General features: G+C 41.1%; 1 protein-coding gene across 3 annotated transcripts in view; it reads right to left on the bottom strand.

The window, feature by feature from the left end:
• Positions 1–24,198, bottom strand: part of CLIC5 (chloride intracellular channel 5) — a 75,108-nt gene that overhangs the window by 29,739 nt on the left and 21,171 nt on the right. For all 3 annotated transcript variants that reach the window (XM_066995055.1, XM_013184546.3, XM_013184547.3), the window contains exons 2-4: positions 3,050–3,159; positions 2,599–2,724; positions 1,125–1,231 (exon numbers count right to left, since the gene is read on the bottom strand). In XM_066995055.1, the coding sequence (XP_066851156.1) occupies positions 1,125–1,231; positions 2,599–2,724; positions 3,050–3,159 (343 nt within the window). The remainder of the gene's footprint in view (positions 1–1,124; positions 1,232–2,598; positions 2,725–3,049; positions 3,160–24,198) is intronic.

Here is a 24,198-nt window from a genome sequence, read left to right as displayed (position 1 = left end):
ATTATTTCCTTCTGTTAAAAAAACAAAAAATATTAAGGAGCAGATTTTTATCTGACATAAATCATCGTTTCCCCATTTTCATCTCATGAGTCAGCCCCAGGCAATGAAATATAATCGCGCAAATGAAATCTGTGGCAGAGCTGGAACCTGAAAAATCTACTTTTCTCTGAACAGTGTGATGACTGCATGGTGTTTAGCACGCCTTAGATCTCTGTGAAATTAGTAATACAAGGTAAGATGAACGTCAATGAGTGACTGCAAGTCTTCTACTAGCTCATCTCAAGGGACATAGCAGTGTAAATCCATTCGCTTTCATGGAGCAACAGGAGCTTGCACTAGCTGGAGCTGTGCCTCTCTGAAGGGAAAGGAATGTGGAGAAGAAAAGTGATTTCATTAAGAAGAGAGTGTAGGATGCGTGTAAATATGCATGGCATCCAGCTTCGGGGGGGGGGGGTAGTTCTTTTGACACAAATGTATGAGGGAAAGCTGGAGTGTACAGTGTGCAATTCTATTTCTTAAAGCCACTTCTTTCATTCAGTTACTTTCTGTAATTCATTCACTTTCATTCAATTACTTTCTGTCCCAATATGACTCAGTTTATATCAGCAAATGAGCTATAGTACCACAACATAACCATGAGATAAGTGGGAGGAGAGTCTGGTGTAAATGCCTATATCTAAGAAATTATACAGGGTAAAAAGGCACAGATTGCTCTCCATTCATTCACTCATTCATTCACCAATAATTCAGTGCTAAACTTTTAGTGCTGTGTCTATTGCTGTCACAATTTTGGACCCAGGCAACTAGCACTCCAAGCAGTGCCTGGCCCGAGTAGAGGCGTTAGAGTGAGCCACCAGCCAACTCCAGTAGTTCTGTGGGATCCTGTTCTGGTGGAGAAGTTTGCCTACTGCTGAATGCTCTGTCCTTGTTTTACTCACTGGTATAGATGTAATTAATTCGACTGTGGACATGTGAAGTACATCTGAACTTACCGTCTCAAACTGAGCAGCAGTGGTACCTGATGTCATTAACACAGTTCACAATAAAATGAGGGGAAAACAGCAAAATTATTCAGCTTCTAAGCACAAAAACTCCCCAGCACATTTGGTAATTACTCTACTCACCAGCATTATCCTGCTGCTTGGTGTTTTTGATGTATGCAGAAAATTTGGAGAAGATATCGATTCCAGCAGTGTTTGATTCCCGGTGCTTAGCAGCCAGCTTGGGATATCTGAAAGGAGGTTGGAGAGTCACAGCGTGTCACCAGCAGTATAGTCATGATTACAGATACAGTTTAAAAGAAGACATTTTTAAAAAGCCCTTTACGAGGAACAGCAATTAGCATTGTCATTTATCTCAAACCAACAGCTTGGCAAGACCCTCTTAATGATATCTGTATCTGTCAAGGCAGAGATTTGGGTAGTTACACAGGGATGGCTTCAGGACAAAGGTAATTACACTTTATGCTTTATGTGACCACCATCCAAGATACAGTGGCCTTAAATCAGGAGGAAGCATAAATTTCCAGAGAGGTGCAGGGGAGGCTGGCAGCCAGCTCTCTCTGTTATGAATGGCAGTCATGTCTAGCTCCCTGTGCTGAAAATGTCTGCCAGGATGTAATAGCAAGGCATGTTAGCATCAGCCAGGTGAAGGAACATAAAGTTTTCAGTCTCCGAATTGTTGTTTTTATAGACAACTGGCACAAAGGGATATATTGATTTGAAAGATCAACATGAACTAACGACTCCTACTGATTTCGGTGGTCTTGGACTAGACTACAGAAAGCTTAAGTACCTGATCTCTTGCCTCTTGACTGGCCCTATGGCTGCTCATTCAGTCGGAGGTAAAATGCTCCATAAGGAACTGAGAATATTTTCATTGATTCATAGATTTTAAGGTCCAAAACACAAGCCAGCAATCTTTTCTCTCTGTTATCCTTGTACTAAGTCCAAAATGCTTGACTAACTAAGGCATATCTGGTGAATCTGACATGTTCCTCAGTTGTTTGTTCCAGTGCTTATTCATACATATTGAAAAATCTGTACCGTATTTCTAATCTGAATTAGGTTGGTTATAATTTCCAGTCATGGGCTCTTGTCATTTCTTGATGAGACTAATGAGCACTTTTCTGACTCCAGAGCTCCTTGTACTCTGCAGTCAGTTCCCCTTCCAACCTTTTTAATACACCACACAGCTCAGAAGCCTTCAGTTTTTAATGATAAAACACTTTTACTGGCACAGATATTTTGCGTGGCAATGCTCTGCATCCATTCCAAGTTATTTTTAGCTCTGTAAAATGTGGACACCAGACCCCTACAATATTTTTTTTTAATTTTTTTTTTTTTTTTAGCATTGGTCTCCTTAATTCTGCATACAAGGGCATCCTGAAATGTGTACAGAGAAAACATTCTGCAGTTATTAGTCATACAAGTAACTTTCACACATGGAAGTCATCTCACTGAAGCCAGCAAGTTTCATAAATAAATATTACTCCTGTAAGTAAAGATTGTAGGAGGGAGTGCTTTTCAGGAACTCCTCTTAGGACATCTTTCATTCCTAGGAAATGGAATATTGACTGAAAAAATCCCGAGTTCTTACTTTGGAGGTGCAAGAGTCTCTTCCAAAAATTCCTCAATCTTGTTAACATCTGTCTTGACTTCTCCATTAAAAGTCAAGAAAGGTGGGTGGGTCCCAGGAGCCAGATTGTGTAGATCAGCTGGCTTTCTGCAGAGAGAAAAAAGGTCATGGAATCACCAATCTTTATGGTCAGGTAGCTGCGCAGATATTTACAGTTCCTGCAAAATCAGTTTGCCCTTCTACTTCTTCAGCAGTTTGTGGTGAGAATACTTTAAAGTACCCTGAACGCCCTGTTTAATATAAAAACATTCCACAAGTGCAAAAAGAAATAACAGACTTGAATCCCAACTATTTTGTTGTGCGCCACAGGCTCTCTAAGCCAGATACCAATCTGACTGAACGTAGTGCGGCCTTTCTATTGGAAAAACACTGGATCGTATAACTACTTTCAATTAAAGCGAACAATTTTTACCTTTTCAGGTCAACAGTGGTGACGTTGAACACAACTCCTTTGAGCCAGAGGATCATGAAGAGACGCTGGGAGAACGGGCAGTTCCCAATGCTTTCTCCATCTATACCAGCCTGAGGGATGGAAAAAGAAGAAAAATAGAGTTCAAATACGTTAGTCATTTATTTCCCTCAAGATGGAAATTGGATGTTGAAAGAAGAATAGCTAGTTCAAGAATAACCTACAGTGCCTGTTATTTTATATAGCTTATCATCAGCTCGATAATGGAGTTAATCCAGGAGTCAGCCTTCAGCAGGAGCTTGAGAAAGCAACCTGGTGCCCCTCCTGGGGACAACTCTGGCTCTAGATGTGTCCTTTACTTATGGTAAGCAACATCCAGAAGACTGTATATTCTTTTCACCATATGTTCACTATGTGTTCAGTTACTGCCATTCTACAGGACTGCCTGCTGCATCAACATGATAGAAAACTCTGGACAGGTTTTCTGCTCTAAGTCTGTGGATTGCACATCACTGGGTCACTGTTTTACTATCCAAACTGGGGACATTTTGGAAGTGGATTTAAACCCAAACATGCCTAACATTCACTCATTCTTGTTCATGTCAAATAAAGCAAGAGCCTCAGACACAAACAACTGGATCCAGACAGAAATCTGCATCTGAATCCTTCCAAAGTTCAAGGCAGACTTCAGCCGCCACATTCAGTCTGTTCCTATCTCTAGCACCTAATGAGTTGCCTACAAACCACTACAAAACAATAAAAAACTGCTAGTGTTAGTACTAAGGAAACAGCTTGTGTTTTTTTTTCCTTTAAAAATTTATGGTCTTTAGCCATGCAAATTCTGACTTCAAGCCATAGAGGGATACAAATAACACTATTTGAACTGAGCCAAAGCTGTGTCCAAGGACAACATCCTTCTACAATAATTATGCTTGTGGCCAAAGCTTTCAAGACGATAATGGTTTTGATAGATTTCCATTTTAATTTGTGGTACCATTGTGTTTAAAAGATTCTTATAATCCTGGTGAAGCAACCAACCTTCCTTTGTTGACCCATATGGGTTGCATAACTGTATTTTATGCACACAGTGTGTGTCTGAAAATGGCTGATGAAAGAGCTAAGCAAATACATGTCCTTTTCCTCTGGAGAAAATATTATATTACTCTGTTTGCTTTCATAAATTGTATCTTATTAATATTCAAGCTGTGGAGTGGCATTTCTCTATCTTAAAGAAGGAATCACTTCTAATTACTGCTCTTTTGTGAAACGTTCACAGACTAGCTAGAAACATTTTGAGATGCGTCCAGTTGCTACAACTTGCATAGGAAAAGTTTAGCTGAAAGATTTTCGAGTAGGCGTCATGAATCTTTCTCATGTCTTCAACACAGCTTTTGATAATTCTGGGTTTAAAAACAAATTCCAGATTTCCCATCCACCAAAATATGGAGAGAGTGTGGGTTCAAGGCTTGGAGACAGCACATTGTAAAGTTTAGGGCTATGTAAAGAGTTTTTCTCTGGCTTCAGATTCAGTTTCAAGCACTCAGACTTTAGAGATATTTGGATCTGGGGGTACAGTTTGGCTGCACTTCTACATGAAATTATAGATCAGCCAAATGCCTGGCACATGGCATAGGCAAGAACCCTCAAACACTGTGGATAAAGTAGTGGTATGGTATGAGACGAGCAAGAGAAGATGCTTTTTTCTGTCTGCCTGGCGTGTGAATATACTAGTTTTGCATAACTTTATTAATTAAATAGTTAGCTCTGCTCTCCAAATTTCATGGCAAAACAATGACAGTGTTACCACGGGAATACCAGGCACCACAGTGTTGCATGCAATAATTACTGTGAAATTACGTTTATTGTTTTGGCTTTGGCTTAATAAACACTTGCCAAGAGCTTGCAACTTCTTAGCCCTCCTAAAAAGAGTCAAATGCCATAGGGAAAAACAGTGGCACAACACCAAATTTCCCCTTGGCTTTTTCACCATCTCAATCTAATCATATCCTTCATAATGGAGTTGGCTATCAGAGTCTGCAAACAATATATTACAAACCTTAAATTTGAGGAAAAACAGATTGACCACTGATTGAGAGAGCAAAATTGTGCAGACAGAAGAGTTGACTCCTATCTCACATCCATCTTCAATCCGTCTTCTCTGGACTTACTTTGTCTTATTAACTGCATTGAGTCTGATTCACTTGTCACCTGACTCCCTTCAAAGTGAGTATAAAACCCTGATTTCCCAAGTCCTGCAGATACCTTCTGAGGAAATGGGTCTAGTGTTGAAGTAACCCACAAAGCTCTAGCCCTCTTATAGGTCTCCTTCCTGCATGGAGGCACTCTCCTGCCTTTCCTCACCACCTACTTCTTGTGCTGCAAGTAACAAATTTCACCTTTTCAGGAAGGAGAAGCTATTTCCCTGCACTCTCCAATTATTTATTCTCATAGGAATGTTAAGGACTTCCTAGATCTGCATCTTTTTGTACCTCCTCCATCCTGAAAGGCAACGGTGAAAAAGCCCCTCAAGACTGGAGAGGAGTAAAGGTGGGACAGAGTGGCTGAATGGCAACGAAGGGACAGAAGTGACGGGTCATGTGAGGCTAAGGGATGCAGAAATCACTGAGGACAAAAGATGCGGAATCTGGAAGAAATAAGATTCATTTGGAGATCAAAACCAAAAGTAATTGTGTAGGTCAAATGAGGCCTTCAACAGCTCCAAATGGTCAGAACTTCTTCCCGACACTTCCAAAAGAGTGGAAAACATTAATTGCTAGAGACATGTTGGGAATACACAGAGGAAATTCCAGAAACGAAAGATAAACTAAAGACACAGTATGGTATGATCTCTTTTCAAAGCTCCTGGATCTGAAAGCCAGGCTCATGATTTGGGTGGAGTCTGACTCATGGGTTTAGATCTCATGTGACTGGCATAACTGAAAATGCTACCACAAATCACAAGGCAAACTGGTGACAGAGGAGGGAACAGAATCAAAATCTCCCCAGCAACACAATTTATCCATTAAATTCAGCTCTTGTCTGCAAAAATTATAGGCAAGGCTCTGTCGGTTTTGTGAATCCTTTCTCGTTGCTTCTAACAGCAGTCAGCAATTCAATGCCCGGCACTCAGAAAGAGCAAAAACTGAGTGGGTAATAACTTCAAAGGCTTATCAGAGTGTCTTGAGATTACCTGTGAAGTCTATTAACTACTAGGAGGAGAGGAGAAAGAACAGAGAACTTCCCAGGCTTAGTCACTTTCAGCTTCAAAGAAAACCAGCTTGCTTAAAGCACCCTGGTAGTGACTAAACGCAAACCTATTATGTGTCTGTCCCAGCTTAAGAGCTCAGAAATGCAGGAATTAAATAATACCTTAATCAAGATCAAGAACTCAAACAGTGCACAGAAAGAAAAGAACAAATAATTGACAAGCTGTAGAAACACCGTTTATCCCCGCTGCTACTCACAAATGAGCACAGAAGCTCTCTCTTGTAGCTTCCCTGAGGCACAGCAAAAGTGATCAGCCGCTTAGAGAAAGGAGCAAGTTGATGAAATATACACCCTCCCTGCCAGTAACGCTGGATATTGCTGATTCAATGACTGCAATCGACTATAGACTTGAGGCTCTGTGGGTGCCAGGATCAAGGAAACTGAGATTTTAAAACGTGCACTGTAACTCTTAGTGCTGTGAAAGGGTTTCAGAGCCTCTTCTTTCCCGCAGAAGAGCGCTGCCTCCTTTTCCCTATGGAGAAACACTTCACATTTTCAGGCAACAAATTCCCAGAGTGACCACGGAAAAGTAAAATGGATTCAAGGATTTGCTGGGTGAGACCCCTCAGCCAACACTCGTCCCACTGAAGTTTCTCTGAGATGCCTAAGGCCTTCTGGGCAAGGCAGGGAAGCACATCCAGAAGATGAATCTGGCCACTTTCATTTCGACTAAGTCTCATGTGTATCTGAATTTAGGTGGGATGCATGTGGACCCCACTAACAGAAAAGCCTGGAGCCTGCCTCCTTTGTGGAGGCAGAATTGCTGGAGGATTTTTTGCTCCGTCTTGGAAACATCACTTTCTGCTCTTGTTGCTTCTCTTAAATCTATATTTATTAGTTTAGCTACCAAACAGGATGCTTTTCTACTTGGTCTTTGACATTTAGGTACTACGCACCATTTGATGCGAGGTCCTGCCCTGGAACTCAGTGTAATCACATTAGGAAAACCCCAGCATCACAGCAGCTGCTTGCCTCTGTCTGAGCGATGACAAGAATGAACAAGGTATTAAATACCTTTAAGGTAATTAAACCTTAAAGATATTTGTATGCACAAGCGGGGGATGTACCGACACATCACCAAGGAACAAAATTAAAGGAGGCTTCAGGAGGGAGAAAAAAAGTCTTGGTGATTTGATGAGCTTGTGCCAAATACTTCTGAAAAGTAGCAGCAATATTGAGAGCCTCCAACCACTGCACAGCATAGCTGAACGACATGAACAGGGAGCTCTTCTCAAGTTCAAGTTACTACTTTCCCTTAAATGAAATAACTGTAATAAACTTCCTCACTGGTTCCAAAAATACTCCAACTGGTAGATGCAGAGTGACTGCAATGCATACAGGCAACTGTATGTTATTATACCTAACCTTAAGAGGGAAAAAGGTTTTGTTTCCAGTTCCTTCCCAAATATAGCAGCTTTATATCAACATACTGTCATTAATAATGACTAAGCATCTAGCTTAAAAATGGCAGCACTGGAAAGAGCTGCCTATTGGAAACCTCTGTGCTTTCTCCAGGAACAGAATACATTTGGTTTTATCTATTTTCCTTCTCTTCTAATTTCTCATTGCATTGAGACCGTTCTGTCCAGTGCTCTGTTGGACTCCCCGGTAAAGTAGGCAGATATTTTTGATGACACTAAAATACGTTTCTTTTTCAAAAGGATTATAACAAGTTAGCAAAAGCAGGCAGGCTAGTTCACCCAAATGTTTCCAAGTAAGGATTAAGGAGAGAATTGATTTCATCATCCTTACAATCAAAATCTAGATTCACATTACACATGATTGCACTCTCTCTATTTTAGAATTGGGAAAGCGCCTGCCTTTTGACACTTACTCTCCTTACGCTCAGAACCCAAAGGGGAAGTGAAAATCCTATTTGAAATGCAGAGCAGGCCAGGAAATATCCTATTTATTGTGCCATTAAAAAGAAAAAAAATCTGTCTTAGTAATTATACCACACACACAATAGCACAAATCTCCATTGTAGGGAAAAATTGTTGGCTGCAACATGAGATCAGAGAAGCCAAGGTATTGCTTTAGCAAGGCTCATTTTTTTTCCAGTTTCTAGTCTCTTTCACAAGTTCTCGTCCAAATGTAAAAGCCAGTAAGCTATTTGGAGTGCCACCAACGGAGAGGCGAGCTAAAAAGTGTATACTCATAGTGCAGCACTGGTAGGTCTCAAGTAAGAAGTAAATCTTGTAGTGCAAGTCCTGTGCATCACAGGACACTCTTGTTGACTGTGGCTTCAGTTCAGGAAAGCATTTAAGCATGTGCTGAAATACATCCCAATTCAGAGGAAGTATACGCTTGACTTTAAGCATGTTCTTAAGTCTTGATGATTTCAATGGGACTTAAGCACATACTTAAGTATTTTCCTGAATGGGAGCCTATAATAACAATAATAAATTTGCCGTGCAGCTTTTTAATTTCATTGGACTTTTTCCGAAATTTCATTTTGCTACAAGAAACTCCTAGCAGCAGCTTTCCAAGTGAGGGCAAGCTGGAGCAGAAATATATTCCTATGCACACACACATGGAAATGGACCATGTGCATACATGTCAAATAAAAATAGAGCGTTTGCTAGAAAGACTGTCAGGGTAGTAACAAAACAAAAAGGAAGTGGTGAATATCTTTAGCCAGCTCCCCAAAAGCCAGCCAAAATGTCGTCCAAGTTTGGCGTATGTACAGGCATACATTATAGATGCACATAAGCTTAACTTGGTTTGCATTGCTGGCCAACTTGAAGGGAGCTGGCTTGTTCCATGCCGTTCAAACTGGCTGAGCAGCACGTCAGTAGAGCTGAGGATCTCCAAGGAAAGTGCCGTTGCACTTTCCAGGTCGCTGCGGTTTTGGGAGAGATGCATTTGTCCTCTTAAGACATTTGGGATTTTCAGGTGACGGAATTGCAGGTTGGAGTCCCCATGGGTGTTGGTCTTGAGGCTTGGTAAATCATTATTTTCCAACCTTTTATATTTATATTAACTTCAGCACGGGCAGGACAGGATCATATAGGCCAGGTTCTTTCTAGGGATCTTTTCATGATGGTTTAGGATGTTTGTAATTAAAGAACAATTGTCTCCAGTTGGTCCACCCACCTGGGGCAGAGCACTCCCACCTGCCACATCAGCCAAGGTGCTGGTAGCAGAGCTGCTACTTGCACAGAGAGGTCTTGGTTTTCCTCAGGGCTTTGTGGGAGCCACTGGCCACTGCACGTGTTATGCTTTGAAATAACCTTTGTGATGTCTGGGAACATCAATCTGGGTGCAGGTTGGATTTGGAAAACAACAGCCTGGTCACAGGTGGATAGCCTCAGTATGGGAAAAAAAAATCGTGTTATTCCATCACCTCTCCTGCTTTCTTTTATAGTACTTAAGGCCCATGACTTGGCAAATATCGACAGAATAGAAAAGCATGGACCGGTCCAACACCCTGGACAAAGAAATTATTTTGTTCTCATTTATACTTGTAGATCCCTTACCTATCACTGCATGCATTCACCTTTATGAGAAATTGATTGTAAATAATCAAAGGAAGTAGAACCTGTAATGAAACTTCCTACACCTAAAAATATACAGCAATTTCTGAACTAGGGAATGATAATTTTTTTATTTTTTTTCCTGCAAGACAATGCTCTGCTGTATAAATGTATATAAACACCAGCTAAGGGATGTGTGGTATAGGCAAGCTGAATTTTTCAAAGGGGCTAGCAGTTTTAGATGCTGCGAGACAATTCAAAGGTGGCTGACTTCTCACAAGTATCAACTCTCTACACATGGAAAATCGGGCCACAAGCCACCCAGAAGGAATAGCTGTTTTTTAAAGTCTTAGTAACAATTTTCTAGATCTGCTTTGGGAGTATCCCTTCTATGAGCTTCTTGAGCAATTGGGAAAAAAAAATAATTACACGAGAGCATTGAAATGCAAGTCTCTATTGACACACTATTCTTTTGAAGAGGACGCCCAGAATTTGACAAATCCTGGTGGAGACATACACCAGGTTTGACCGTATCACTGTGCCTAGTGTCCTGGTGTTGGCGACCCAGCAGGACAGGCAGGGTGCCGGGACCATGAGAGGCTGAAAGAGAGCTCTCAGCGCCTGGCTTCCCTTCATCCCACCAGCCAAAATCTCCTTTCAAAATTACTGAGACTATTGCAGTTTCCCTCCCCTCAGAAAACCCACAGCTTCTGTTCAGTAAAGCTGCGGATGTTTTAAAACGTGTTTTTTTAGACTTTGAGCAATTTAGAGCAAAATCTTGAAATTCTTCAGAAACCAAAATTGCCATTCTCATCACAGCTTCAAACTAGCGGATTATGCACAAAGTTTGTGTGCATCTGGACACAGTGGACTGCATATATGTTTCTTGTCTTGACAGACAAAAAAAAAATCATCCTTTACACTTTTTCTTGAGCTTCTCCAACCTAACAAAGCAATTGTGCTCCCACCACTCACCAGGGTCATGGCAAACAAGTCTGTATTCCCACATTAGCTGTTGGATGCAACTACAGTGAGTGTTTTTTAAAAGCTTTGGTTTTTTGGGATCCATCTTCAACTATTAATGAGATAACATGAGGAGGGAGGGGGGGGATGAGAGGAAAAACTCAAGAAATGCCAAATGTGTAAGCTTAATGTATAGAATGATACTGGAACAAATGATTAAAGAGTAAGCTCACAAGTAAATGTGATATAGAGATGGTAAGAAAAGATAATATTATATGGAACAAATCACATTAAAATAATCAGATTTTGTTCTCTGACAGGGTATCCAGCACAGTAGGTAGCAAGGATGTGGCAGGTATCTAGAAGGTGACTTTTGTAAGGTTTCTAACACAAGCTCGAGATCATATTTTCATAAGGAAGGTAGGGAAATAGGATGTGCATAAAATTTCTGCAAAGTGCTTGTATGAGTAGTTGAAAAAATACTTTTGGAATAATAATAATAAAGTTTTCTGTTAGTCTAGATACACATAACAACTAGAGCTACCGTAAAGGTCTATGACAAGATGACTCATATTTAATGTTTCCATCAGCAAAGTGAAGGAACAGAGAGAGCCCGACGAAATTTTGTGACAGCAACAAGCACAGAGGGATTATTGGTATTTCCCAGGAGAGGAGCAGACTCCAAACCAATACTGAGAAGTTGGAACAAAGTGTCTGAAGTCACTTAAATGGAATTTAGTGAAGTAAACTACAAGGTATAAAATGTAAGAAGAGCAAAATCCAGTGTACAAGTGCAGGATGGGGAACAGCGAAGGAGGTTTTACGTAAATCACAAACAGTATGAATCACCAGAATATGCGTCCACAAACAACAGCAACCTGATAATGTGATGTATGTGCGATGTCTTACTAGGAGCATCAGACAACATAACAGTCCTCAAGCACGTAGAAGACTGTTTTACAAAGAGGATGATGATCCACTGTTGCTCATGTCCACAGAGTATAGGATTATTATTTTGCTTAATTGCAGCAATAAAGCTTTAGGGGAAAAAAAATATCCAGTGTAATTATATGAATAGTGAAACACAAAGCAGACTTTCTAAGGAGGTTGTGTAATCTGCATTAGTGGAGGCTTTGAAGAAATCAAAAAAAAAAAAAAAAAAGGATGTGAAAACTGGTCTCGATTTATTTCATCTGGGTGCAGAGCAGGGAGGTTGCATATGATGTTTTAAAATGCTTTTTAACAGTATATATTCGAGCCTGACAACAAAGCTGTTCTTGCTCTCAGAGCTAGGTGGTGCAGAATTCTGCCTTCCTCTGACCTGCACAGGATGAAGTCTGGCCCCAGTGAAGTCAATGGGAATTTTGCCTGGGACTTTGACGGGACCAGAATTTCACTCACAGGTTTAATGGCCAGAAGGGACAATTATAATAATCTTTCCTGACCTTTTGCATAATACAAACCATAGATTTCACTCAGCTTGTAGCCAGCATCTTGTGGTTGAACTAGAACATATGTTTTAAAAGGTTTTCCGGGGGAGACATATGCTAGGCATAGAGTGGTAGTAAAATCCCCTCTAGTGGTCTATGTTTGCGTTGCAGGGTGAAGTTCTCGCTCCCACTGAAGTCGACTACAGACTTCCCATCTGTAAGATACTCCTGAAGATAACTAACTTACCCCATCACTTATATATGTGTTTTTTTTTTTTTTTTTTTATCTTTTCCAACAGTTGCATTGCTGTATGTGGGATTAACTGGTGGAAGGAATCTTAGTCACAGGATCAGGCCAGTGCAGTACTCAGAAAATAGTCACCGTTTTAGTAAAGGTCAATGGAGATGCTCAAGCATCAGCTACTGCTTGGTTACTGTGGCTACCAGGCTGTATCTCCTAGGAAGATGTCAGCACTTTGGGCAAAAAAAAAAACCCTTTCCTTAAGACGAGTAAACTTGTCCTGCAATGTATTCATACTGGATGGCTGTTCGTGCTCTGCACATACAGGCTGCAGATCCTACATTTTGGAAGCATATGCCTATAGGGCCATATTCTGATTTTGGCCTTTCATTTCCAGAGCTATTAATGGAATATAGACAATCTAATTCTGCTCTCATAATAATCAATATTCATAGAAAATATTCCTACTAAAGATAATCCACTGATTTCAGTGAAAGCAGAATCATATTTTAGATTCACCAGCTGCTTTCTAATAAGTGAATAAAACCACAAGTGGTTTTATGGGCTCTGGAGAAAGAAACTGGGAACGAATCTGTTTTAGGTATTCGTAGAGCACCAATTACGATTGTTTTAAATATTGATGATTCAATATCCCAAGAGCTGATTAGAGATGTAAAAAATTTATTCTCCCAGGAAAGCTTGTAGAAAATAAAATGAGAGCCAAGTCATTGTCAGAAATTGGCATGGGCAATGCAAATTATAGTAAAATTATTAATGTTTCTGGTAGAGATCAGGTGCAAATGTAGGAGTCATTTCTTTAAAGAAAGCTCTGTGCAAAGACCTCCAGTTCCCACGCCAGTACCAGTATCCTGCTTGCAGTTGTTCTTGTAAGAATTAAATCTGTGCACATCTGGAATTTGAATGTCTGTTAAAAATCTCTGAGCCTGGGATGGTAATCTGGTCATATAGTACATTCTGCAAACGCTGATGAATTGCAGCCAAATTTCCATGCCTCTAAGCAGCATATCAGACTAACAAATAATAACAGCAGCCAGGTGCTGAAAGTTAATGCTGAACCTGAAATCAGATCCAGGGCTGAATTATTTATTGAAATTCCAGGACTTTATTTGTGCTATTAGAAGAGAGAGGCACTTGCAGCCCCTGCAAATACAGGGCTGAATGGAGGGCTGCCTCTGATAAGGGCATCTACTGCTGAACCAGCTGACTGCCGTGCCAGCCATAATCTGCCCTCGATGGCCTTATTTTGTATCTTATTTTGCATCATATAAATATGCTCATTGGTGACTTCTGAATGAATGGGAGGGAAGAGCCATCAGGAACCCTGCAGAGCTATTCTGAGTGAGCAGGACTCGGTCCTCCTGCCTCTTGTGGCATCTCCGAAGCTACCGGTGCTGCAGAGGGTAGGAGACAAACCTCATCTGAGATGGGAGCAATGGTTACGACTTTCACTGAAACCAGATCAAGTTTCTTTGCAAAGCAGCAGTGCATCGCAGGCTCCAGCTAGAATTTGATTTGGTGTTTGCATCTCAGCATGACTTCCTGATGCAACCCCCAATATCTTCAGTAAAATACTTAGTGGTAAAATGATGCTGCAAGCATTTGGACCAAACCTTGAAGTTGTGTGGGTACAAATACAATATAAACAAATTTTCTGGTTTCCAGCTACTCACAGAGAAATCATTACAGGCTTTAGTATTTAGGAAACATTTTTTCACCTTTAATATTTTCTTACATTCCCAAACTGCTGTATTTGTTCTCCTCGTCATTTACACTACATACAGTCAAATTTAGCCATTAAAGGGGTTGTTACTCTACAAGGTAGCCTTTTCTGATAGCCATCTACAGAGGAGGGGAATGCAATGCTCCCTGAATATTTCATTAAACAAGAAACAGACAGCAAGTTCTGAGTTTGTAAATGTAAACACCTGCAATGAAAACAAAAGCCTAAGAAGGACACAGACCCAAACAGCCAGCAAATGTTACTCATTTCGAAGCAGAACAATTTGTGTTCTCAATAACAAACACTCAAGAATATAACAGAGATGCTTTCCAAAAAACTGCTGAGAAAGTCTGAATAAGTGTGTGAGCTATTGGAAGTATTATTTACAAGTATCTTATGGAGGTGTGAAACTAATGCATGATGACTGTTGCAAAGAGGGAAAATCTGCTGGATCAGTGAGCAGAATTACGATCACATTTCTTATTATCTCAGTGCAGGATGATTTCTTAAAACTTCTGTCTGCAGTTTGGATCATTTTGAAATGCTGCTTTGACAACTTCTTGCATGCTTCTTTTACAGCCTTCTCAAAACACAATTTGACTTGATGCTCAGGCTGACTTTCCTCTAATTTCATTTTATCCTATTATCCATCATAAAAGAAAAACTTAGGTAATGAAGTTTAATTAAATGTTATTTCTTAAAATCTTATAATTCTTCCTTTTCGTCCCTTGGTATAAAAATCTCACTTATGCCACTGCAATTTCCCTAGCACCTCTTCACTCCTTCCTGTCCTCCCACTTCTGGTATCCCTGGCCGTGATGTCTGTTCTCAGTGTTGGCAGTTTTTATGCTCACCATCGTTGAGTCCCCCCTCTTAGGCCCCTCATGCTCTAAGAGAACCTCTCTCCAAGAGGATCAGTCATGCATGGTTGGACTCAGAAGCAGTCAGCAAACTCTTCCTACTAACATCTCTCTTCCTCAGTCTCCTCCTCCATACAAAAATCACTTTCTTGATTTTTTTTAGAGTCTCTCTCAGCAGCTTCTCCTCTCCATTATCTCTTCCTTCAGTGTCTTCTCGATGCTAGTGTGTGTTCTACAGGAAAATGTTCGCTAACATTTAAGAAGTTTCCCTGGCAGCTTTTTGTTCCATCCTAGGCTCCTGGTTGATCCAGGAAAGAGAGCACAGAGGTTTCCATTTTGCAAGCTGTCAGAGAGCTGTTTGCCACGTTTACTACAATTTGCAGAACGCCATTTGAACGACATACACCAAGCAACCACCACAAAAAGCTCATTGGAACATCCAAGTTAATGAGATAATTGAGAAACTAGCATTTGCTGAGAGAATTTCTGATCCTTTTATATATATTTGAGCACAGCAAGACCCAAATCTCTCAAGTACCTGAATAAGCTCAGAAGAATTAGCCATTTTTTCATGTTTACTTCTAATTCCCTCTAAAAGAGAGAATGTGAAATGCCAAGTGCACTGGTGGTTCTTGGAAAATACCAAATATAAAGAAATCCTATAAATACCCATTTCCATTGAATAGACAAACATCAGTTAGCACAAAACCCCTTTTTCTGACAGCGAGGCACAACATGACTGTTACTAATTGCACCACTTTCAACAGTCCTGGATATGTCTTATTTCTTTAAATGTTCCCCCAGATCCTTGGTGCACAGTGTGGAAGAGATGCCCAGGGTTTAATTAGGAAAAAAGCACTTTTGCCCGTGCAAGCTGAAGCAAGATGCTGACACGTGCAAATTGGGCTGGGATGCCAGCCAAGGTCAGGGAAAAGAAGCATCTCCTTCCCCTGGAAAAGAAAATCATCATTTCAAGGTTACATCCCCTTCCTGACCGCATCCTTCCCAGGATCACACAGGCTGGACCCAAGTAGCTGTGTGCAATCAGCACTTTTTTATTGCTATTATTATTCTTGCAGAATCATCTCTTTTGAAATAAATATTGCGACCTTCAGGCCTAGCTCCTACTCGCCAGGGAAGAGGGTGAGGTTTCCCCATAGGCGCATGCCATAGGGATGCTGGTTTCATCATTGAGATGGGCAGGTATGAAATTCCCACTCCAAAACAAGTCTTCCTGCATCCACGTTTGACTGCCTTTTTTATGGATTGAGTAGTGAGAAGTGTGACCTCTGAGGTGTGCAGAGAAATGCATAGCTGCATTGATGATCAACTAAATGATGAACATCGAGTCCAGGAGTTGGTCTTGATGCTCCTTGTGGGTCCCGTCCAACTGGGATATTCTATGGTTCTATAAATGAGATGAACTCCAAAAGCTCACATTCGTTCAGTCTCAGGAAAGGCTCTTGGATCCATCTTGGAACAGGGTAAATAGTTTTGAACCTCAAACAAGACACAGATTTAGAGCTGGATCTAGAGCTTAACTGGGGAGTGGGATTTACTGACATTGAAAATAAAGCAAAACCAAAATCCCAAAGTCGGAGCACCTCAGTTCAATGAAAGGCACCTCAGTAAATTAAGGCAAATATACCATTCATCTGAAACTGAACGTGCGAGTCAACAGAGGAGAAAATGAAAATGATCAAAGTGCTAGAGGGAGTCTGAAACAAGGCTTAGTAAGGAAGCAGGTAGGAACACTGCGTCTTTTTGTCTTGTCCTGAAAACGGAAAGAACTGGGCACAGTAAAACAACTAAAACTGCCATTCAGTGAGGTCCGACAACCCGCAAGAACATTCTGTGATTCAACCCCTCTTCATCCAGGAACAGCATTTAAAAAAATACTACAGATCAAACAAACAAACCAAACAGGTCTCCAGTTGCACAACGAATCAGCAACAACAGCTCATCACAAAACACAGGGCAGTGAAAGAAAATAATTTCCTCCCCTGATATGCATTTGTATCTGTTTAAAGTAAGCTGCTCATTCAGCAGCTAAAAGCAAAAGGAAAGCAGTAACACAACGTGCCTGTTGACCCACACAAATTGAATCACAATCTAGAAAAACACTGTCCACAATAGCAGCGATCCATCAGAGGCCAGTTTCTCTAAATTCCACTCATTTTGGACAATACACAGGTACAGATGTGCACCAGCACCCAAAACAATAGCTAGACGTGGTGGGTGGCACTGCTGAGGGTGTTTATTTGGGTGCTGAAATGCGATGGGGAAGAGAAACTTGGCAATTAATATAGAGAGGTACCTGCCCGATCTGAGAATTAATTCAGTTTTTTGTGAGGACCTAAACCACAAAGCAAGAGTAGCTTTACAGTCATTAATCTATGTAAAGAGAAAAGGAGGAACGTGATTTTAACCAGAAAAGCTGCTGTGCTGCTAGAGATGAAAATGGACATTGGTGTAAATGTCTCATAGATAATGAAACCAGGGCATGGAGACAGCATGACTTAGGGAATGGCTCCAGGTCAGCCAGAAAGAGAATTTAGCTCTTGAAGCTCCCAATTTAGCTCTTCCTACTTTTCAGCCAACAAGGTCTGACCTACGCTAGCATGGTTGTTCAGAGCCTGACCAAGGCAGCATCTGCTTTGTTTCATCTTTGAAGGCCCTTGAAATGCCCTTCTGTGCCAGGGCAAATTTAGGTTTTTGTGCCAGGGGAGGTTTAGGTTGGATATTAGAAGAAATTGAAATTTCTTTACTGAAAGGGTTGTGCAACACTGTAACAGCCTGCCCAGGGCAGTGGTTGAGTCACCATCCCCGGAGGTCTTCAAGGAATGTGTACATGTAGAACTTAGTAGCATGGTTTAGTGGTGGACTTTAGTACTAGGTTAAAGGTAGGACTAGATGATCTTAGAGGTCTTTTCCAACCTGAATGATTCTATGGCTCTGATGGCTGGCCCTTGTGTACCCAGAGAAATATAAACAAACACTTATTTAACCAACACCTGAATAAATCCCATCATACTATTGTGCCCAAGACACAAAGAGATACTTTAAGACATGCAAGTGGCCTCCGAACACTATTTCTATCACAGTGGCTTTGACCAAATTTGTGCCACATTTCAGTGGCAAAGAATACCAAAGCTTTCTTCTGTGCTTTAACCAAGCCCTACTCTGGTTTGCCAATATACCCTCCATAGCAATGACTACTTGGTTTGCAGATTTTAAGGCATGTTTATTCCTGTATTGATTCTAACTATATACGTTTCTTTACATCATATGTAGTCTTCCTCTGAGCTAGAAGACGGTCTTCTTTGGTGTCTTATTCCAATGGTTAATGACTTTTACAGTTATTAATAAGCCTATTTCTATTTCCACTATATCTGACCTTAACTAATTGTTAATAGTACTTGTACTTGTTACCACTATATTTAAAAGCCCCCTACAGATACATTTAATACTGCAGTCAAGGGATTTCTGTTTTTTTACATGAATGAGAAATATCACCTTAAGGACAGCACTCTTAAGTTCTTTTTGAGTCTTAAAATTATCCTACTCTACATCTTTTCCAGTGTGGTGATACATGCTAGCTCTGTGTGCTAAAATATATCTTTGCTGAATTTTAGACAGTTGAGCTTTGCTGTCAAATGTCTTCAAGCTGGAGCATCTACCTCCATGCATTAGCTCATCATACATTGAACTCGACTGCTAGCTTGCAACAGCACACACTCCATGGGGACAACTAGCCCTTTTCCAAACAGTACAACATTGTACTCAGACATCTCTATTAGCAGCAGAAGCTAGAACATTTTATATAGGCTTTTGCATCTTCAGGATTAACAGAAAGGGAAACTAAAGCAATACATAAATCAAGAAAACTTCCTTCTGCACGTAAACTGCATCCCCAGTATCATGATCAGATATTAATATCTGAAATATTGGCAAATGGAGAATCGAGTCATGATATTTTTCTTAGTCCAGAGGAAACCAACATATGCAAGAAGAGGAAAAAAGTAATTTACTGCTATTGTGACTATTCCTATATATAATCCTTATCATAGAATCATAGAATATCCCAAGTTGGAAGGGACCCATGACGATCATCTAGTCCAACTCTTGGCACTGCACAGGTCTGCCCAAAGTTTAGACCATGTGACTAAGTGCACAGTCCAATCGCTTTTTAAATTCAGACAGGCTTGGTGCAGTGACTACGTCCATGGGGAGCCTGTTCCAGTGTGTGCCAACCCTGTCGGTGAAGAACCTCTTCCTGATGTCCAGCCTAAACTTCCCCCACCTCAGTTTAACACCATTCCCACGGTTCCTATCACTGGTGTTTACGGTGAATAGGTCACCTGCCTCTCCACTCCCCCTCGCGAGGAAGTTGTAGACCGCGATGAGGTCCCCCTCAGCCTCCTCTTCTCCAGGCTGAACAGGCCCAGTGCCCTCAGCCGCTCCTCATACGTCTTCCCCTCTAGGCCCTTCACCATCTTCGTTGCCCTCCTCTGGACACTCTCCAACAGTTTAATGTCCTTCTTGTACTGTGGTGCCCAGAACTGCACACAGTACTCGAGGTGAGGCCAGACCAGCGCAGAGTAGAGCGGGACAATCACCTCCCTCAACTGACCTTGCAAGTTTTATGTGTATGAAATTCAAATGTGATAGAATTTAAAACAAGAGAATCACCTTCAGCCTTGAATATATGTTTCGACCATTCTTAATACATTTTGCATCGAGCATGCACAGGTAAATGCCATGGTCTTCTGTCATCTGCCCTGTATATAAAATTAGGGACTATTGTGAATGAGGATTTAAAAGAGCAAACTATCACTATCTGGGCAACTTCATCCATAATGTTATGGGTTTTTTTTGCTCAAGTAGCTATAGCAGGGATAGGTTTAACTCCTACAGTCCCACGGGTGCATTAATTAATTATTAGCCTCTTGAAATATGCCTCTTTTAGTGCTTTATCTGAGTGTTACGCATGGTTACCAGAAATACATACAAAGAAGCTATTTCAACTTCATTTGGCAATCAGGCACATGGAAGAAAATTGGAGAAGCACGGTACTTCACTGGTAGAAGCTGAACCAGGAGACCCAGGGGACCAACATCGAAATGATGAAAATTAAGACACTTATTGGTATAAATTTATGAGTCTGAATGCCTGTGAGAACAAGCAGACAAAACAGAGAGGTTGCAATAGAAGTCACTACAGAAGATACAAGACCCTGAGAAGGAAAAAGGGAGGGCTGGAAGGAGTGGATGGGAAGGGAGCTTTGTCTCAGATGATGCCTGAAAGCAGACACACATCCAGTTCCATTTGGTTTGATTTCTTTTATGTCTACGAAATCAAGGTTTTCAACATACTCTGTTTGGAGACAGTTCTACATCACAGAGGTGATCCCACCATACATTTCTATTTTCAGTGGTATTCAGGATGCCATTCTGAGAAAGAGCAAAGAATACTCCCCGCTCCCACAATGCCTCCACATCTGATGGAGGACTATAATCAGTGTGTTACAGAGCTGGAACTGAGACCAGGAGAGCCTGAAAAACTTGTCCAAGGTCACCAAAGAAGGCAGAAGAGCAAAAGAGTAAATAAAAGAATTTGGGTGCTAACCTAGCGATATTACTGACCCTATGTTGCAGAATGTGCATGGCAGGACCTTTTCACGTTTTGAGTAGAGCTGGATCAAAATAAAAATAGGAGTTTCAACCTGGTGGGAACTGTTGCTGTTGCTCTGTATTAGGATAAAGAGCTGAAACACTGATTTGTTCATAGGACGGAAATTCAAAAATATCAGCATTTGGGGCCACTCTATCATGGCGAAACTTTGCAGTATTATCATACAGAATCAAGTATATCTCTGGTGCTTTGTGTCCCAGCCTCTTTTCTGAGCACACCTTCTCTTCTGACACTGTAGCCACACAATTTCTGTGGTGCACCAGGGTAGCTGAAGAGAGGAGGAATCTTATGTTACATCATGAAAGAGATATATCAGCCAGGGAGCACTGTCATTAAAAAAGGATATATATAGCAGGTTAAAAACATAAACACTCAAAAAGATAAGTTATCAAATGGGAGATCAAGTGCACCCTCAGAAAGTTTGCAGACCACACCAAGTCAGGCAGGCCTGCTGATTTACTTGAGGGCAGGACAGCTTTGCAGGGGGATCTGGGCAGGCCAGGTTGATGGGCCGAGGCCAACGGCATGGCGTTCAACAAGGATAAGTGCTGGGGCCTGCACTTGGGTTGTAACAACCCCTTGTAGTCATAGAGGTCTGGGGAAGAGTGGCTGGAAAGTTGCCTGGCAGAAAAGGACCTGGGGGAGCTGGTTGACACCGAGCCAGCAGTGTGCTCAAGTGGCCAGGAAGGCCAATGGCACTCTGGCCTGCATCAGAAACAGCGTGGCCAGCAGGGCCAGGAGAGTGACTGCCACTATGTGCTTGGCCCTGGTGAGCTCGCATCTTGAATGCTGTGCTCAGTTTGGGGTCCTCACTACAAGAGGGACTTTGAGTTGCTGGGATGTGTTCAGAAAAGTGCAATGAAGCTGGTGAGGGGACTGGAAAACAAGACATATGAGGAGGAGCTGTGGGAACTAGGGTTGTTTAGCCTGGAGAAGAGGAGGCTAAGGGAGACCTCACGGCCCTCTACAGCTACCTGAGGAAGCTGCAGGGAGGAGGGTGTCTGTCTCTTTTCTCAGGTGACAAGTGATAGGACACGAGGAAGTGGCCTCAGGTTGTGCCAGAAAGGTTTAGATTGGACATCAGGAAGAATTTCTTCATGGAGAGGGTGGTCATGCATTGGAACGGGCTGCCTGGGAATGTGGTGGAGTCCCCATCCCTGGAGATATTTAAGAATGTGTAGGCCTGGCACTGAGGGACATTAGTTACTGGTGGGACTCAGTAGGTAAGGTTGATGGTTGCACTTGGTGGTCTTGAAGGTCTTTTCCAACCTAGGTGATTCTATGATTCTTCTGTGATTACTGAGACAGAATAATACTCTTTTACAGTCATTTAAGTTAACAGTCAAATAAAACATTTTATGGAGTCATTCCACATGTATGCGTGAACTTTGCTATCAAGTTTATCAGCAAACAGCAATGACAAGTAGATTTCAGTTACAGAAAAATCTACCTTAAAGTAGAAGCCATGAGGACCAGCTTTTTACATGGGCAGATAGTGATAGGACAAGGAGGAACAGTTTTAAACTAAAAGAGGGGAGATTTAAATTACATGTTGGGAGGAAATTCTTTACTCTGAGGGCAGTGACGTCCTGGCCCAGGCTGCCCAGAGGAGCTGTGGGTGCCCCATCCCTGGAAGTATTCAAGGCCAGGTTGGATGGGACTTTGGGCAACCTGGTCTAGTGGGAGGTGTCCCTGCCCATGGCAGGGGGGTGGAAGTGGATGGGCTTTAAGGTCCCTTTCAACCCCACCCCATTCTGTGAGTTTATGATTAGATAATATTACTGACTTTGGATCTTCAAAACACAACTGAATACATTTTGAATTACTTTTGCACTGTAATAATTTTCAGCTCTTAAGTATAAAATAAAAAATCATGCCAGGGAAACATGATGCTGATTAAATTCATTAGACCTACAAAAAAAAAAAAATTCACTCAGCTGCAGATGTGTATATATACCATGGTTATAACACCTAGATGAGTTTTATTGCAGGTCAGCAATACAAAGTACAAATGGGCAAAGCAAGGGGCAAGGAAGGAATGGGAATGAGGATCTATTTTGGACTTTATCCATGTTAAACTCTACTGTGTCAAATGAACCACTTGAATCTATTTTCTAAGTACATACTACAGCACTTCAGGCACTTGCTCTGATTTCCTAGTTCAAAAAGATATAGGATGAATCCTGCTCAAAATCAAGACCTTCCTTATGCCAGCTGATTCTCCCTATGACTTTGAGTATGACTTTGCTGAGAAAAATAGTGCAATTGACATCTTTTAATCATTTATAACGCTAACACATAAACTCACTGCCAATTAGCACTTGTCTAACTCTATTAAATAAAGAATAATTTGAAAAATCTTCCACTAGAGCCCTTAGCTGCCAAATGGAAATACTAGTGTTTATGATACCTCTCATAGCTAGGATTAGTTTACTGATATCTGCCAGGTTTTGAAGAATTACATGTCATACAATCACCAGTAATACAGGTAGTACTAGTAATGCAACTAATACAGTTACTGTAATGATAATTTTGTTATCCTAAATGATCCTCACGCAGCATTCCATCAAAATATATTTGACATAGCCAGGTGAACTGATACTAGCGTGTAACTATGGAGCAGAGACGTACTTCCTACTGGCTCTCTTGGAAAGGATCCCTGTATATTTTTGGGATGCTCTGTCAACCGATCTCTGTGACATTTACTGTTCTGGAATAGCCGCAGCAGAGCCATATATTGCCGATAAAATTTTCCTGGGGACACTTACTGGAGCTTCACTGTCACCACTGAACTGTGACACACCAACCTGTGATTCTGACGAGACCAGAGAGACCACAGAGACCAGAGAGTCAGCTGCCAGAGATGGAAAACAAGCTATCTGCAGCTAAACATAGAGCGCCCAAAGCATACCGATGGCTATTTCTAAGTACAGGCAACAACAATTATGAATATCACCAGCTCTTTTTGGTAGGATTAAAACACTTTATTTACCTGATTTGACTATGCAGCTCAAAAAAAAATAAAAAAAAAAAAGGAATAAAAATAGAAGATGGAGTTTAAACAAAATCTCAAATATACTTAAGGTGAGATTTCTCAAAGACACAAGCTGGTCTAACTGCTGCTGCTGAACTCAGCAGTGCAAGCTTCACTGGATTTTATGGCAACGGGATATGACCCATCCTGAATGTCTCTAAAGTCTTATCTGTTCTAATTATGGGTTCAATTTAGAAAGGTATTTAAGGAAATATTGAAGTCCATGCATACTCAACAAAAATTTGAATGTTTAATTTTAATCAGACGCTTTGGTCACATCTAACATATACATTGATGCCATCAAGTTCAATAAACAGCCAGCAGTCGCGCCTATTTTTGTAAGTGGAAAAAAAAAAAAAAGGCAAAAAAGGCAGGTAAGGGTGTCATTCACCTTTAGCTAATGATTAGATCATGTATGCAGGCAGGAGACACAGATGAAATTCCCT

The sequence above is a fragment of the Anser cygnoides genome, chromosome 3 (assembly GCF_040182565.1).
Source record: "Anser cygnoides isolate HZ-2024a breed goose chromosome 3, Taihu_goose_T2T_genome, whole genome shotgun sequence".
Taxonomy (NCBI): domain Eukaryota; kingdom Metazoa; phylum Chordata; class Aves; order Anseriformes; family Anatidae; genus Anser; species Anser cygnoides.
This window is presented reverse-complemented; position numbering and strand designations above follow the sequence as displayed.